At 45.1% G+C, this 16195-nt stretch overlaps 1 protein-coding gene across 1 annotated transcript in view; it reads left to right on the top strand.

Moving 5' to 3' along the window:
• The window catches only part of LOC147114038 (polycystin-2-like), a 99166-nt gene that overhangs the window by 4406 nt on the left and 78565 nt on the right, over nucleotides 1–16195 (top strand). Inside the window, exon 3 of the mRNA XM_085996183.1 lies at nucleotides 11508–11726. Coding sequence (XP_085852309.1) covers nucleotides 11508–11726 — 219 coding nt within the window. The remainder of the gene's footprint in view (nucleotides 1–11507; nucleotides 11727–16195) is intronic.

Genomic DNA, 16195 nt, shown 5'->3' with positions numbered 1-16195 from the left:
CTTCTGTTGCGTGTCACCATCTGCAAGAAGAACTGTCGGGTCCATTACACCTGAAATAAATGTAGAGCCAGCTTAATGGGAAATAAATAGAGAGACTCCTCGCCCCTATAGACTAGGAGTACAGGGACATTTAAAACTTGTAAAAGGAAAATATAAACTCTCCTTGTTACTGTACATAAAATCATGGGGGGTGGATTTTACAGCAGCAGTTAGCACTGTTTCACCTATATAATTCCCCCTGAGATATTATACAGATTAATGTAATGCACAGAGTATAAAGTACAGCAAATCACCAGTGTATCTTTTAATTTGTGGAAAAGCGCCTCATTCCCGTAAAATCTGACTGGATAAGGAGCAGCAGAAATGAAACAAACTTCCCTAATTATGACGTGTCCAGTCACTGACCTCCAAAAGAGTAATTCTAATGATCAGGGAATGAGACGGGACTGAGGGACATTTAAAGGCTCCACACAACCAGCACTTTATGTAATAAATACATTTACTAACAGTCATTGATTATACCAAATAGTGGGAAGGAGATGGAAAAGCAAATCTGCAAGAAAATTTCAGAAAGACGTAAAAACAATATAGTAGTGATAATTGGAGACTTCAATTATTCTAATGTAGACTGGGAAAATAACAGTGTAAAGGCAAAGTGGGGTAGGAATTCCTGAAATATGTACAAGAGAACTTTCTTAATCAGTGTGTTGCCAGCCCAACCAGGAAGGAAGTAGTGCTGGATCTAGTTCTAACAAATGAAAATGTCTACGGGGAAAGGACGAGGGATTGGGACTAGCTGAAGTGCTTGTGCAGAGAGCCAGCACAGGCTTGATGGGCCAAATGGCCTCCTTCTGTGCTGCAACCATTCTATGATTCTAAGTGGGGCAAGTGAAGCATGTTTCAGTGGGGGAGCATTTGGGAAACAGTGATCACAATATAATTACATTTAGAGTAATTATGGAAAAGGACAAGGAAAAATCAACGTGAAAATACTCAATTGGAAGAGTGCTAATTTCAGTGTGCAGGAAAGGGATCTGGCCCAGAAGATTGGAAACAAGTTTTTCAGATAAAACAGTAAATGAGCAATTGGGGGCCTTGAAAAAGAGGATAGTTATAGTATATGCTTATTCTTGTATAGAAGCTTGGTTAAACCACACTTGGAGTACTACACACAATTCTGGTCTCTGTATGATAAAAAAAAGATATAGAGGCACTGGGGAAGGTGCAAAAAAGATTTACATGGGTGATAAAAGTACTGAGAGGTTATACCTATCAGGAAAGACTGAACAGGCTGGGACTCTTTTCTCTAAAAAAGAGAATGCTAGGGAGTGACCTAATAGAAGCCTTTAAGATTATAAAGGGATTTGATAGGGTAGACATGGAGAAACAGTTTCCACTTGTGGGGGTGTACAAAACTAGAGGCTATGAATATAAAATAGTCACCAATAAATCCAATAGGGAATTCGGGAGAAATTTATTTACCCAGAGAGTGGTTAGAACGTGGAATTTGCTACCACAAGGGGTAGTTGAGGCCAATAGCATAGATGCATTTAAGGGGAAGCTAAATAAGTATATGAAGGAGAAAGGAATAGAAATTTCTACCGATAGGATGACATGAAGAGAGACGGGAGGAGGCTCGTGTGGAGCATAAACACCGGCATGGACCTGTTGGGCTGAATGGGCCTGTTTCTGTGCTGCACATTCTATGTAATTCTATGTAAGAGTTGAAGTGGGTTAGTGTGTTGAATGGTTTTCAAGGTGTCTGAGGCAGCTTAGCATAATATGAATAATAAGAGGAAGAAGCAGCAAGTCTTCGGGGGGGGGGGCGGTAGTTGTGAGTGTAGTAGTAGGTTTTTAAGACGTGGGTGCAAGGAGAAGGAGCTGCATTTAAGTGTTTGGTTATAATTGGAGGAGATGCATGGGAAGCAGAGGAGGGAAGGATTGATGATGGTGGAGCTGAAGTAGGATGGTGCAGGGCTGTATGGAGAGTAAGAGTAATTAGAAGAGGAGCCTTACCTTTGCAGTCCTGGTGAGATCATTAAGTTTTTTCCTGCTCTGCTGTCAGGTATTACACAAAATTAGGGCTTTATTACACAAAATTAGGGCTCATGAGATTGGGGGTAATATATTAGCATGGATTGAGGATTGTTTAACAGACAGATAACAGAGAGTAGGAATAAACTAGTCACTTTTGGGATGGCAGGCTATAACTAGTGGGGTACCGCAAGGATCAGTGCTTGGGTCTCAGCTATTCACAATCTATATCAATGACTTAGATGAGGGGACTGAGTGTAATGTATCCAGGTTTGCTGTTAATACAAAGCTAGGTGGGAAAGTAAGTTGTGAGGAGGACACAAAGAGGCTGCAAAGAGATATAGACAGGTTAAGTGAGTGGGCAAGAGCATGGCAGATGGAATAATTTGGAGAAATGTGAAGTTATCCACTTTGGTAGCAAAAATAGAAAGAGAGAATATTTTTTAAATGGTGAGAGATTGGGAAATACTGGTATTCAGAGCGGCCTTGGAAGTCATTGTACACAAACCACTGAAAGTTAACATGCAGGTACAGCAAGCAATTAGGAAAGCACATGGTATGTTAGCCTTTATTACAAAAAGATTGGAGTATAAGAGTAAAGAAGTCTTACTACAATTATATAGGGCTTTGGTGAGACCACACCTGGAGTATTGTGTACAGTTTTGGTCTCCTTACTTAAGGAAGGATATATTTGCCTTAGAGGGAGTGCAACAAAGGTTCATTAGACTGATTCCTGGGATGGGGGGGATTGTCCTATGAGGACAGATTGAGTAGACTAGGTCTATATTCCCTAAAATTTAGAAAAATGAGAGGTGATCTCATTGAAACATATAAAATTCTTACAGGGCTTGACAGGGTAGATACTGGGAGGATGTTTCCCCTGGCTGGGGAGTCTAGAACTAGGGGTCACAGTCTCAGAGTAAGGGGTTGGCCATTTAGGACTGAGATGAGGAAAAATTTCTTCACTCAAAGTGTTGTGAATCTTTGGAATTCTCTACGCCAGAGAGCTGTGGATGCTCAGTCATTGAGTATATTCAAGACAGAGATCGGTAGATTTTGGGATATTAAGGGAATCAAGGGATATGGGGATACTGCAGGAAACTGGAGTTGAGGTAGAAGATCAGCTATGATCTTTTTGAATGGTGGAGCAGGCTCGAAGGGCCGAATGGTTTACTCCTGCTCCTATTTCTTATGCTCTTATGTCCTGGGAACAGTGCTTGTGGCATTTACCTGCTCAGCCATCTCTCTCCATTGCTGCTGAGAAATTTGTCTGGGCACATCTCTATCGATGGGGAAGACTACTTCCTACTGCTGACTTTCTCTATGAACACCTCCACCACTGTATCAGAGAATCTGTTCCTGGGTGAAGTCATGCTGCCTGTGCTCCAGAAAATCGCTTTCCACGCTCATCATCGGAAAGTGGTCCTCTCTTATGGGCTGCTGGCTGCCTTTAAGTAGTGGCGGCTGTTGAATCCGTGATTCTTAAAGTATGACGTTTTCCAATAACTACATGGAGGCTGTAACTTAACAATCAACAGGTGTTTACTGGAGTAGGGTAGTCTTAAGACTGACAGTACAGAGGCATGCTCAAGGCTTATATACAGGTGTGGTCACTGCCGGTACTACAGTATACAGGAGCTGTAAAAGTAGTTCTCTCTTAAAGGTACATACACTACAATTCCTCCCCTTTTAGATTAGCAGTACCCATAATATTCAAATAACAATTAACACTTTAACATGCACATTAAACAGAAATAGTCCATTTATAGATTCAGTCTTTGGGGCAGCTTCCTGATCCTTTCTGGATAGCGCCTTTCCTGAGGTTCTTGTTCTTGGTGCGGAGGCGATTCTGGCCCCCTTTCGTCGGTTAGTTCATCAGTTTCCACTGCTACTGTTTCTGAGGTAGATGCTACCGGTATGTCGGGTTCATCCCCAGGTACGCGAGACATGGGGTTGACTCGTTCCTGTGACGCTAAGATCTGGTCGACGTGGCGTCTCACAATGTTCTCCCCGACATCCACTGTGTACATTAATGGCCCCTACCGTGTGCATATCGTTCCGGGTTGCCATTTCTCTGTTCGGTAGTCATGGGCCAAGACTGGTTGTCCTACATTGAAGCTCCTTGTCGGCTTCTCATTGATGTGCTGGAATTGTTTATCCTCAACATTTCTTCGCACATTTGGTCTGAGCAAATCCAGACGAGATCTCAACCTTCGGTTAAAGAACATCATGGCCGGGGTCTGGTTGGTAACTGCATGTGTCGCATTTCTGTATGCTAACAGGAAATTGTCCACCTTATGCTGTAGTGGAATTTCATCATCGCACATGGCCCTTACTGCTTTTTTAAAGGTTTGTACGAACCTCTCAGCCAATCCATTTGTGGCTGGATGATACGGGGCGGATGTGTAATGCCTTACCCTATTCCCTCTCATAAATTTCCGAAACTCTTCGGACACAAACTGTGGTCCATTATCAGAGCAAATCTGCTCTGGCAAGCCGTTCCTGGCAAATATGGTCTGTAGGACTGCAATCGTTTTCTCTGTAGTGGTTGAGGACATTTTTATCACCTCAGGCCATTTCGAGTGCGCATCCACTGCTATTAAGAACATTGAGTCCATGAATGGACAAGCAAAATCAATATGCACCCGTTGCCATGGAGAGGAGGGCCACTCCCATGGGTGTAGAGGGGCATGTGGTGGTGCATTTTAGACCTTCTGGCATCCTGAGCAGCTCTTGGTTAGGTCTTCGATTTGTTGATCAATCCCCGGCCACCACACATAAGTCCTAGCAAGGCTTTTCATTTTCACCCCTCCCAGATGACCTTCGTGAAGCTCATTTAGCACTCTCTCCCTTAACGTGGGTGGAATTACCACTCGGGATCCACACATCACTGTCCCCTGGCATACTGACAGCTGTTCTCTTCTGGATGAGAATGCTGGCAACAGTGAGTCGCCATGTGTTGGCCATCCCCTCACCATCAAATCATATACCCGAGACAGTGTCGGATCATTGCGGGTCTCCTTCTCTATATCCGCGTTAGTTACTGGCAATCGTTCAATTATTAACGAATAAAATATCTCGATAGGGTCCACTGCTGGTGCTTCCTCCACAGTAGGCAGTGGCAAGCGTGATAGCCCATCAGCGTTCCCATGCTGTTTCGTGCCTTTATATTCTATTTCATATTGGTTCGTCCCTAGAAAAAGGGACCATCTTTGTAACCGTTGTGCAGTCATCACCGGAACGCCCTTCTTTGGATTAAAGATGGAGACAAGTGGTTGGTGGTCAGTCAGCAAGGTGAACTTCTGCCCATGCAGATAGTGGTTGAATTTTTTTACTCCCCATACTAGGCTGAGGGCCTCCCTGTCGATCTGGGCATAGTTGCGCTCGGCTGAGGTTAGTGACCGAGACGCAAAGGCCACTGGCCTCTCCAACCCATCTGGGAATTTGTGTGACAGCACCGCTCCAATACCATAGGGTGATGCATCACATGCCAACCGAATTGGTACTGCTGGGTTGAAATGGGCCAACACCTCTTTTGATGTGATCAATTCTTTGCACTTCTGGAAAACTCGTTTACATTCGTCATTCCACTTCCATGGTACCCCCGTTTGCAGTAGGGTGTTCAGTGGGTGTAATACTGTAGATAAATTTGGTAAGAACTTATGGTAGTAGTTCACCAGCCCGAGGAACGACCTCAGTTGTGACACATTTTCCGGTGCTGGAGCCTTGACTACTGCCTCAATCTTTTCAGGGGACTTATGTAACCCCTCTTCATCAATAACGTGGCCACAATACGAGATCTGCTTCTGGAAAAACTCGCACTTGTGGCGATTAGCTCGTAGCCCATATTCCGTTAATCTAGTGAGCACCTTCTCCATGTTGGCGAGGTGATCACTGTCATTTTCGCCCGTGACCAGGATGTCGTCCAAATAACACTGGGTCCCTGGAATCCCTTGCAGGACTTGATCCATTGCCCTTTGCCAAATAGCCGGAGCCGATGCTACCCCGAACACCAGCCGGTTGTATTGGTAGAGACTTTTATGAGTGTTGATCATGAGGTATTGTTTCGAGGCTTCTTCTACCTACGTTTGCAACTACGCCTGGGCCAGATCAATTTTGGTGAAGCGTTTACCTCCAGATAGCGAGGCAAAAATATCCTCAATCCGTGGAAGCGGATATTGTACCGTGTGAAGGACTGGGTTCACTGTCACCTTAAAACCCCCACAGATGCGGACCTTCTTTGGTTCCCCAGGCGTATTACTCAACGACCTCTTCATTACAGGAACGATGGGTGTAGCCCACTCGCTCCAGTCTACTTTGGACAGTACTCCTGAACGTTCCAACCCTTCCAGCTCTGCTTCGACGGCTGGTCGGATCGCATAAGGCACCGATCTGGCCTTAAGAAACTTTGGGCTTGCATTTTCCTCTATTTTAATCATTGCTGTTATGTCTTTTAGTGTTCCGAGTCCCTCCTGGAACACTTCTTGTACGTCAGTTAGCATTTTTGACAGTCGTCCAGGTGTGACGTCATCATCCTTTTTGGCCTCAACCTTCAGTGCCTGTATGGAATGCCATTCTAATTGTATCTTCCGGATCCATTCACGTCCTAGTAGTGGTGGTCCTCCATCTGGCAATACATATAGGTCCATTTTATGTATTTCCTGGCCTTTGTATATCACGTTCACCCTTATTTTTCCTTTGGGGTAGACTTTTTGCCCCGTGTACGTCTTCAAGACAATCTCTGTAGCTTTCAATGGTATATGTGAAAATAGCCGCTTGTAGTCCCTTTGGTTTATGACTGTTAGGGCTGATCCAGTGACCAATTCCATTTTCACTTGGACTCCGTCTATCTTGAGTGTGACCCAGATAGTCTGGTGATCCTCCATTTTGGTTACCTTATGTAGTTTCAGACAACCCAGCTCCTTGCTTCCGGAGTCTGTATCACTTTTCTGTTCGTCTGAACTACTGTCCATCACCTTCTGTACCTTTTTGTACTTCTCCTGTGGAGATTTCTTACTGTTGGTTTTCTTCCCTGACCTGCAGACTCTTGCTATGTGTCCTGCTTTTCCACACTGTCTGCACACTTGGTCCTTGAACCAACAATCCTTCTGCTCATGTGTTGTTCTGCCGCAGCGATAACACTTCCCTGCTCCATATGACATTTCATTGGTGCCATATTCTTGTGGTCTCCGTTGTATCTCTGCAGCGCCCCGTGCGGCTGCTTCGTGTGATACTGCCATACTGAAGCCTTGTCCAGCGTAAGATCCTTTTCTGATAGAAGCCGTTTCTGGGTTCCTTCACTTTGAAGCCCACACACAAACTTGTCCCTTAACGTATCTGCTAGTCCCACTCCAAACTGGCAGTGTTTCGATAGCTTGCGCAGTTCCGTTAAGTACTCGGCATTACTTTCGTCTTTATGCTGGTTCCTTTTGTGGAACTTAAATCTTTCTGCTATCAGCAGTGGTGTGGGGTTTAAGTGGTCCTGTAGGATCTCTACTATGCTTTCGAAATTCTTATCCACGGGCTTCTCTGGGGTTATTAGGTTTTGCAGTAAGCCATAAGTTTTTGCACCCATGGAATTTAACAAAACCAGTGCTTTCCTAGCATCTGGCACTTCATTCGCCCTGCAGTACACCTCAATGCGTTCCACATATGTCGCCCAATCTTCGACTTCATTCTCGAACGCAGTGATACTGCCACTCTTTGACATCCCTGGGTGTGATTTAACTGTCTAAAATGGCGTCTCCCGCGCTCTCCCTTCTTCTCCGCTGGCACAAAATGGCGTCTCCCGCGCTTTCCTTTCTTCCCGCACTCGCCCTTCTTCTCCGCTGCGGCTTCTAAAAATGGCATCTCCCGCGTTCTCCCTTCTTCTCCGCGGCTCAATGGCATCTCCCGCGCTCTCCCTTCTTCTCCCCGCGGATGCTGCTCAGCCCTTGAGCCCTGGCTGCGCTCTGCGCGTTCTCCTGTGTGCCTTTCCCGTTGCCGTCGCTCGGTCCTGAACCCGGCTGCTGCTTTACCCTCTCTTTGTTTTTCCTCAACGCCGCTCGGTTTTCAACCCCCGGCCGCGCCCTGTGTGCTTCACCCTCTCTCTTACCCCGTCGACGCTGCTCGGCTTTTTCTATGCCGTCGGTCGGCTCCAGCCGCCACTGTCCGGGAAGGGTCTGCGCTGTACCTGTTGCCAGTCTGTTGCTGGATCGTCGTGGCTGGGGAACCAAGCCCGGCTCTCAACAGCCTCCCCTGCGATGTTCACTCTCTGCCGGATGACTGGGCGGTTGCTCGTGGTCGACGCCCGTGCTTCTGGCCTCGACTTTCTTCCACCGCCCTCCCGGAGCGAATCCTTGAAGGGAAATGCAGAGTTGCAGGTAGATTCGGATCGACCTCGTCGCCACTGTTGAATCCATAATTCTTAAAGTATGATGTTTTCCAATAACTACACAGAGGCTGTAACTTAACAATCAACAGGTGTTTACTGGAGTAGGGTAGTCTCAAGACTGACAGTACAGAGGCATGCTCAAGGCTTATATACCGGTGTGGTCACTGCCGGTACTACAGTATACAGGAGCTGTAAAAGTAGTTCTCTCTCAAAGGTACATACACTACAGCGGCCCTTCCCGAATTCTCACCCTGCCAATAGGCGAACTGCCTATAGGGAGCACCATTAGTGCTGGCAGCTCACCAATTGCATTTAAATTAAGCCTGACGACAACTGCCGCCCCATGCACCGTCCACTCGATCTACACCAGACAGGAAAATTGACCCTAAACGTTTACGACAATAGTACAAACTTAGTTTTGCTACATCATCGTGTTATTATTGATTGTTACTTCAGGAACAATTGAAGTATTGAGAACCAGTGGTGACCAAAATGTCTCATTGTGTAGTTCACTAATAATGAGTCTGCATTATTTAAGTTTTTTTTTTTAACTGGAACCTACTGTGCATAAAAATCTGTGTAGCAAAGTAAGAAAAATAAAATTGTATTTAAAGTGAAAATTATTTTTATGCATTTCAGATTAATTTTAAATTCCATAACATTACTATTTACAGTTTGCAGAGGGGCCATTGCTGGATAGTCTTTACTGGAAAGAATGGTACAATGGCCAGCCTTTGTATCAAGGCAGGAACTACATATACTATGAGAATATCCTTTTAGGACGCCCTCAAATTCGACAGTTGAGGGTGCGCAACAATACTTGCACTGTTCATGAATATTTTCGTGAGTTAATTAAAGACTGTCATGATGCTTATTCTTTTGGAACTGAGGATGATTCCCCATTCGGCCCTAAAACTGGAGAAGAGTAAGTTTTATATATATATTTCTTTAATCTTTCAGACAAATTTATTTTTGGAAGTGGAAAGCAAGAACCTGAATTTATATAGTGGCGTTAATACAACAACAACAACTTGCATTTATATAGTGCCTTTAAAGTAATAAAACGTCCCAAGGTGCTTAATGTAGAATAATGTTGCAATGTGCTTCACACAGGCGTGATCAATTAAACAAATCATGAGCCAACGAAGGGACATAGGAATACCAGTGGGTCGCGCAGCCCTTCCACCTGTTCCATCATTCAATCAGATCATTGCTGATCTGTACCTCAACTCCAGCAACCTGCCTTTGATCCATATCACTTGATGCTCTTGCCAAACAAAACTCTATCAATCTCAGTCTTAAAAGTTTTAATTGACCCAGAATCCATAGCCTTTTGGTGGAGAGAGTTCCAGATTTCCACTACCCTTTGTGTGAAAAAGTGCTTCCTGATTACATTTTTAAATGGCCGAGCTCTAACTTTAAGATTGTCCCCTTTCTGGATTCTCCCACCAGAGGAAATCATTTCTCTGTATCTAGCCTATCGAATCCCTTTAACATTTTAAACACCTATCACCCATCAACCTTCTAAACTCAAGGAAATACAAGCAAATTTTATGTAACCTGCCCTCACAATTTATCCTTTTAAGCCTCAGTATTATTCTGGTGAATCTGCACTGTTCCCCTTCCAAGGCCAATATATATTTCTGAGGTGTGGTGCCCAACACTGAATGGATCACACCAGGTGGGGTCTGACCAAGGCTTTGTACAACTGAAGCATCACTTCCTCACTTTTGAATTCAAACCCCTTTTGAGATAAAGGCCAACTTTCCATTTGCCTTTTTAATTACTTTTTGTACCTGCACATTAGCTTTTCGTGATTTGTGTACACGGACATCTAATTCCCTTTGCTTCTCGGCAGCTCCTAGTCTCTCACCATTAAGAATATATTACAATTTGCCTTTCTTTAATCCAAAGTATATGACCTCGCACTTGCCCACATTGAACTCCATCCGCCATAGTTTTGCCCATTCAGTCTGTCTATGACCCTTTAGAACCTTCTTCACCCATCTACACAACTTACTGTGCCTCTTAACTTAGTGCCATCTGCAAACTTGGATGTACAACTCTCTGTTCCTTCATTTAAGTCATTAATATATATGGTGAAAAGCTGAGGCCCCAGTACAGATCCCTGGAGATGTTACATTCCACCAATCGGAGTTCATACCCGTTTATTGATTAGTTTCATGTAATCATTTTCATACACCAGAACAGGCAGACATTACCTTGGTTTAACATCTGATCTGAAAGCTGGCACCTTCGACAATGCATCACGGTACTTAAGTCAGTCCATAATATGCGCTCAAGTCCTGCGTGCAACTTGAATCCACATACTTCTGACTCAGGAGAGAGACCAACTGAATTAAAGTTACCCTGGTGGTGTACCTGATGTAGCTCTTATTGTAGGTTTGGAGGCAGCCTCCTCCAGCTCCCGGAGCTACCTGCCCAGGAAATTAACAACACTATATCCCTTTAAAAATTTCAGGTAGCTGTAGAGCCTAAGTTCTGCCTGATGTGTGTGTCAAGCATTAAGCACATATTTCAACTTAATTAAATCTTACAAATGACTTCTGAGCTGGAGGCCAACTGAACAGACGAGTCCTCTGAGACCCTGTCCTGGGGGATTGTCAGCTTCAGACTATCACTCTCTTTGTTAAGGCGAAGGCTATAATTTGGCCCCTCATAAATGCTTTGAAGACATGTCACTTCTCTTAGTATGGAGCGACAGTTTAAATATTATCAGATACTAGAGGCAGTTCACATGAGACAATGAGGGTCACAGAGTGGTATCTCAGATATTTCAAAGGTCAATGATAGAACAATATCGATTGTTTCCCATCTGACTGGCATGTTCACAGAAAATCTTCCTAAAATAGATAGAAAATTTATAGCAATTAAGCAAATACGAACTGATGGCATCAGTAAATCTGATATTATGTTACAACCCATGTTCTTTCACAGGTTCTGACATCCTAATCACTCAAGTATTATAGTCTTGTAATATGCTGCAAGTTATCCTCGAGGTAGTCAGTGCAATTACGTATATAGATATTTCTGATTTGTTAATTTATGTCTTTTTCTCCCCTTTTTAAAATACCAACAGATGGGAATACCGTATTCCTAATTTTGAGCTGTGGCACTGGGGTAGAATTGGTACATACAGTAATGGTGGTTACATTCTCGAGTTAGACAGAAATAAAGATGTCAGTGCTGAGAAGATTAAACGCCTTAAATCAAAACTTTGGCTTAACAGCGGGAGTAGAGCTGTCTTCATAGATTTTACAGTCTACAATGCAAATGTTAACTTGTTTTGTGCCATCAGGTTTGTGAAAACATTTTGAATATTTTTAGTAATATAGTTCAAATCAAATTTCCACAGTTCAATGTTGTTAGATCCGTGTATCTTGATGTTGTGTCCTTCAATAATTAGACAAGAGACTGCAGGGAACAATCAACAGGTGTTTACTGGATGAGGGTTACTCAAAAACTAACTGTACAGATCCCTACTCAGGGTTTATATACAGGTGTGGTCACTGCCGGTACTACAGTATACAGGAGCTGTAAAAAGTAGTTCTCCCCTTAAAGGTACATACATTACAATTCCTCCCCTTTTAGATTAACAGTACCATAACATTCATTTAACAATTAAATATCAACTAATTACAATTAACACTTTTAACATGCAACATTAACTGTAAATAGTCTATTTATAAATTCAGTCTTTGGGGAGGCTTCCTGATCCTTTCTGGATAGCGCCTTTCCTGAGTGTCTTGCTATTGGTGCGGAGGCGATTCTGGTCCCCTGTTGTCAGTTGGTTCATCCGCTTCCGATGCTACTGTTTCTGGGGTAGATGCTACCTGTACGTCGGGTTCATCACCAGGTACATATGGGCGAGACATGGGGTTGACTCGTTCCTGTGACTCTAGGATCTGGTCAACATGGCATCTCACAATGTTCTCCCCAACATCCACTGTGTACATTAGTGGCCCCTGCCGTGTGCATATCGTTCCTGGTTGCCATTTCTCTGTTCAGTAGTCGCGGGCCAAGACTGGTTGCCCTACATTGAAGCTCCTTGTCGGCTTCTCATTGATGTGCTGGAATTGCTTATTCTCAACATCTCTTCGTACATTTGGTCTGAGCAAATCCAGACGAGATCTCAACCTTCGGTTAAAGAACATCATGGCTGGGGTCTGGTTGGTGACTGCATGTGTTGCATTTCTGTAGGCTAACAGGAAATTGTCCACCTTATGCTGCAGTGGAATGTCGTCATCGCACATGGCCCTTACTGCTTTTTTAAAGGTTTGTACGAACCTCTCAGCCAATCCATTTGTGGCTGGATGATACGGGGCGGATGTGTAATGCCTTACCCCATTCCATTTCATAAATCTTCGAAACTCTTCGGACACAAACTGTGGTCCGTTATCAGAGCAAATCTGCTCTGGCAAGCCGTTCCTGGCAAATATGGTCCATAGGACTGCAATAGTTTTCTCCGTGGTGGTGGAGGACATTTTGATCACCTCAGGCCATTTCGAGTGCGCATCCACGGCTATTAAAAACATTGAGTCCATGAATGGACGAGCAAAATCAATATGCACCCGTTGCCATGGAGATGAGGGCCACTCCCATGGGTGTAGAGGGGCATGTGGTGGTGCATTTTGGACCTTCTGGCATTCTGAGCAGCTCTTTGTCAGGTCCTCGATTTGCTGATCGATTCCCGGCCACCACACATAAGCCCTAGCAAGGCTTTTCATTTTCACCCCTCCCAGATGACCTTCGTGAAGCTCATTGAGCACTCTCTCCCTTAACTTGGGTGGAATTACCACTCGGGATCCACACATCAAGGTCCCCTGGCATACTGACAGCTGTTCTCTTCTGGATGAGAATGCTGGCAACAGTGAGTCACCATGTGTTGGCCATCCCTTCACCGTCAAGTCATATACCCGAGACAGTGTCGGGTCATTTCGGGTCTCCTTCTCTATACCAGCGTTAGTTACTGGCAAGAATGAAATATTTCAACAGGGTCCACTGCTGGTGCTTCCTCCGCAGTAGGCAGTGGCAGGCGTAATAGCCCATCAGCGTTTCCATGCTGTTTCGTGCCCTTATACTCGATTTCATATTGGTGCGCCCCTAGAAAAAGGGACCATCTTTGTAGCCGCTGCGCAGTCATCACCGGAACGCCCTTCTTTAGATTAAAGATGGAGACAAGTGGTTGGTGGTCAGTCAGCAAGGTGAACTTCTGCCCATGCAGATAGTGGTTGAACTTTTTCACTCCCCACACTAGGCTGAGGGCCTCCCTGTCAATCTGGGCGTAGTTACGCTCGGCTGAGGTTAGTGACCAAGACGCAAAGGCTACTGGCCTCTCCGAGCCGTCCGGGAATTTGTGCGACAGCACCGCTGCAATGCCATAGGGTGATGCATCACACGCCAACCGAATTGGTAGTGCTGGGTTGAAATGAGCCAACACCTCTTTTGATGTGATCAATTCTTTGCACTTCTGGAAAGCTCGTTTACATTCGTCATTCCACTTCCATGGTACCCCCGTTTGCAGTAGGGTGTTCAGTGGGTGTAGTACGGTAGACAAATTCGGCAAGAACTTATGGTAGTAGTTCACCAGCCCGAGGAACGACCTCAGTTGTGACACATTTTCCAGTGCTGGAGCCTTGACTACTGCCTCAATCTTTTCAGGGGACTTATGTAACCCCTCTTCATCAATAACGTGGCCACAATACGAGATCTGCTTCTGGAAAAACTCGCACTTCTGGCGATTAGCTCGGAGCCCATATTCCTTCAATCTAGTGAGCACCTGCTCCAGGTTGGCGAGGTGATCACTGTCATTTTCGCCCGTGACCAGGATGTTGTCCAAATAACACTGGGTCCCTGGAATCCCTTGCAGGACTTGATCCATTGCCCTTTGCCAAATAGCCAGAGCTGATGCTACCCCGAACACCAGCCGGTTGTATTGGTAGAGACCTTTATGAGTGTTGATCGTGAGGTACTGTTTCGAGGCTTCTTCTACCTCCATTTGCAGGTACGCCTGGGCCAGATCAATCTTAGTGAAGCGTTTCCCTCCAGATAGCGAGGCAAAACTATCTTCAATCCGCGGAAGCGGATATTGTACAGTGTGAAGGACTGGGTTCACTGTCACCTTAAAGTCCCCACAGATGCGAACCATCTTTGGTTCCCCAGGCGTATTACTCAACGACCTCTTCATTACAGGAATGATGGGTGTAGCCCACTCGCTCCAGTCCACTTTGGATAGTACTCCTGAACGTTCCAAACCTTCCAGCTCTGCTTCGATGGCTGGGCGGATCGCATAAGGTACCGGTCTGGCCTTAAAAAACTTTGGGCTTGCATTTTCCTCTATTTTGATCGTCGCTGTTATGCATTTTAGTGTTCCGAGTCCCTCCTGGAACACTTCTTGTGCGCCAGTTAGCATTTTTGACAGTCGTCCAGGTGTGACGTCGTCATCCTTTTTGGCCTCAACCTTCAGTGCTTGTATGGAATGCCAATCTAGCTGTATCTTCCGGATCCATTCACGTCCTATTAGTGGCGGTCCTCCATCTGGCAATACATATAGGTCCATTTTTGGTGTTTCCTCGCCGTTATATATAACGTTCACCCTTATTTTTCCTTTGGGGTAGACGTTTTGCCCCGTGTACGTCTTCAAGACAATCTCTGTATCTCTCAAGGGTATATTTGAGAATAGCTGCTTGTAGTCCCTTCAGTTTATGACTGTTAGGGCTGATCCTGTGTCCAATTCCATTTTCACTTGGACTCCGGCTATCTTGAGCGTGACCCAGATAGTTTGGTGATCCTCCATTTTGATCACATTATGTAGTTTCAGACAACCCAGCTCCTTGCTTCCGGAGTCTGTATCACTTTTCTGTTCGTCTGAACTACTCTCCGTCACCTTATGTACCTTCTTGTACTTCTCCTGTGGAGATTTCTTGCTGCTGGTTTTCTTTCCCGACCTGCAGACTCTTGCTGTGTGTCCTACTTTTCCACACTGTCTGCACACTTTGTCCTTGAACCAGCAATCCTTATGGTCGTGTGTTGTTCTGCCGCAGTGAAAGCACTTCACTGTTCCGTATGACATTTCATTTGTGCCATATTCTTGCGGTCTCCGTTGTATCTCTGCCGTGCCCCGTGCTGCTGCTTCGTGTGATACTGCCATGCTGAAAGCCTTGTCCAGCGTAAGATCCTTTTCTGATAGAAGCCGTTTCTGGGTTCCTTCACTTTGAAGCCCACACGCAAACTTGTCCCTTAAAGTATCTGCTAGTCCCGTTCCAAACTGGCAGTGTTTCGATAGCTTGCGCAGTTCCGTTAAATACTCAGCATTACTTTCATCTTTATGCTGGTTCCTTTTGTGAAACTTAAATCTTTCCGCTATCTTTCCGCTATCAGCAGCGGTGTGGGGTTTAAGTGGTCCTGTATGTTTTCAAAATCCTTTTCCACTGGCTTCTCTGGGGTTACTAGGTTTCGCAGTAAGCCATACGTTTTTGCACCCATTGAATTCAACAATACCAGCGCTTTCCTGTCATCTGGCACTTCATTCGCCTTGCAGTACACTTCTATGCGTTCGACATATGTTGTCCAATCTTCGACTTCATTGTCGAACACTGTGGCACTGCCACTCTTCGGCATCCCTGGGTGTGGGTAGACTGGCTCAAAATGGCGTCTCCCGCGCTCTCCCTTCTTCCCCGCTGCAGCTCAAAATGGTGTCTCCCGCGCTTTCCTTTCTTCCCCGCTGACGCTGCTCGGCCCTTGAACACCGGCTGCGCTCTGCGCGTT

This window comes from Somniosus microcephalus, chromosome 8 (genome assembly GCF_052327205.1).
Source record: "Somniosus microcephalus isolate GS21.2 chromosome 8, FLI_Smic_1.0, whole genome shotgun sequence".
Classification (NCBI taxonomy): Eukaryota; Metazoa; Chordata; class Chondrichthyes; order Squaliformes; family Somniosidae; genus Somniosus; species Somniosus microcephalus.
This window is presented reverse-complemented; position numbering and strand designations above follow the sequence as displayed.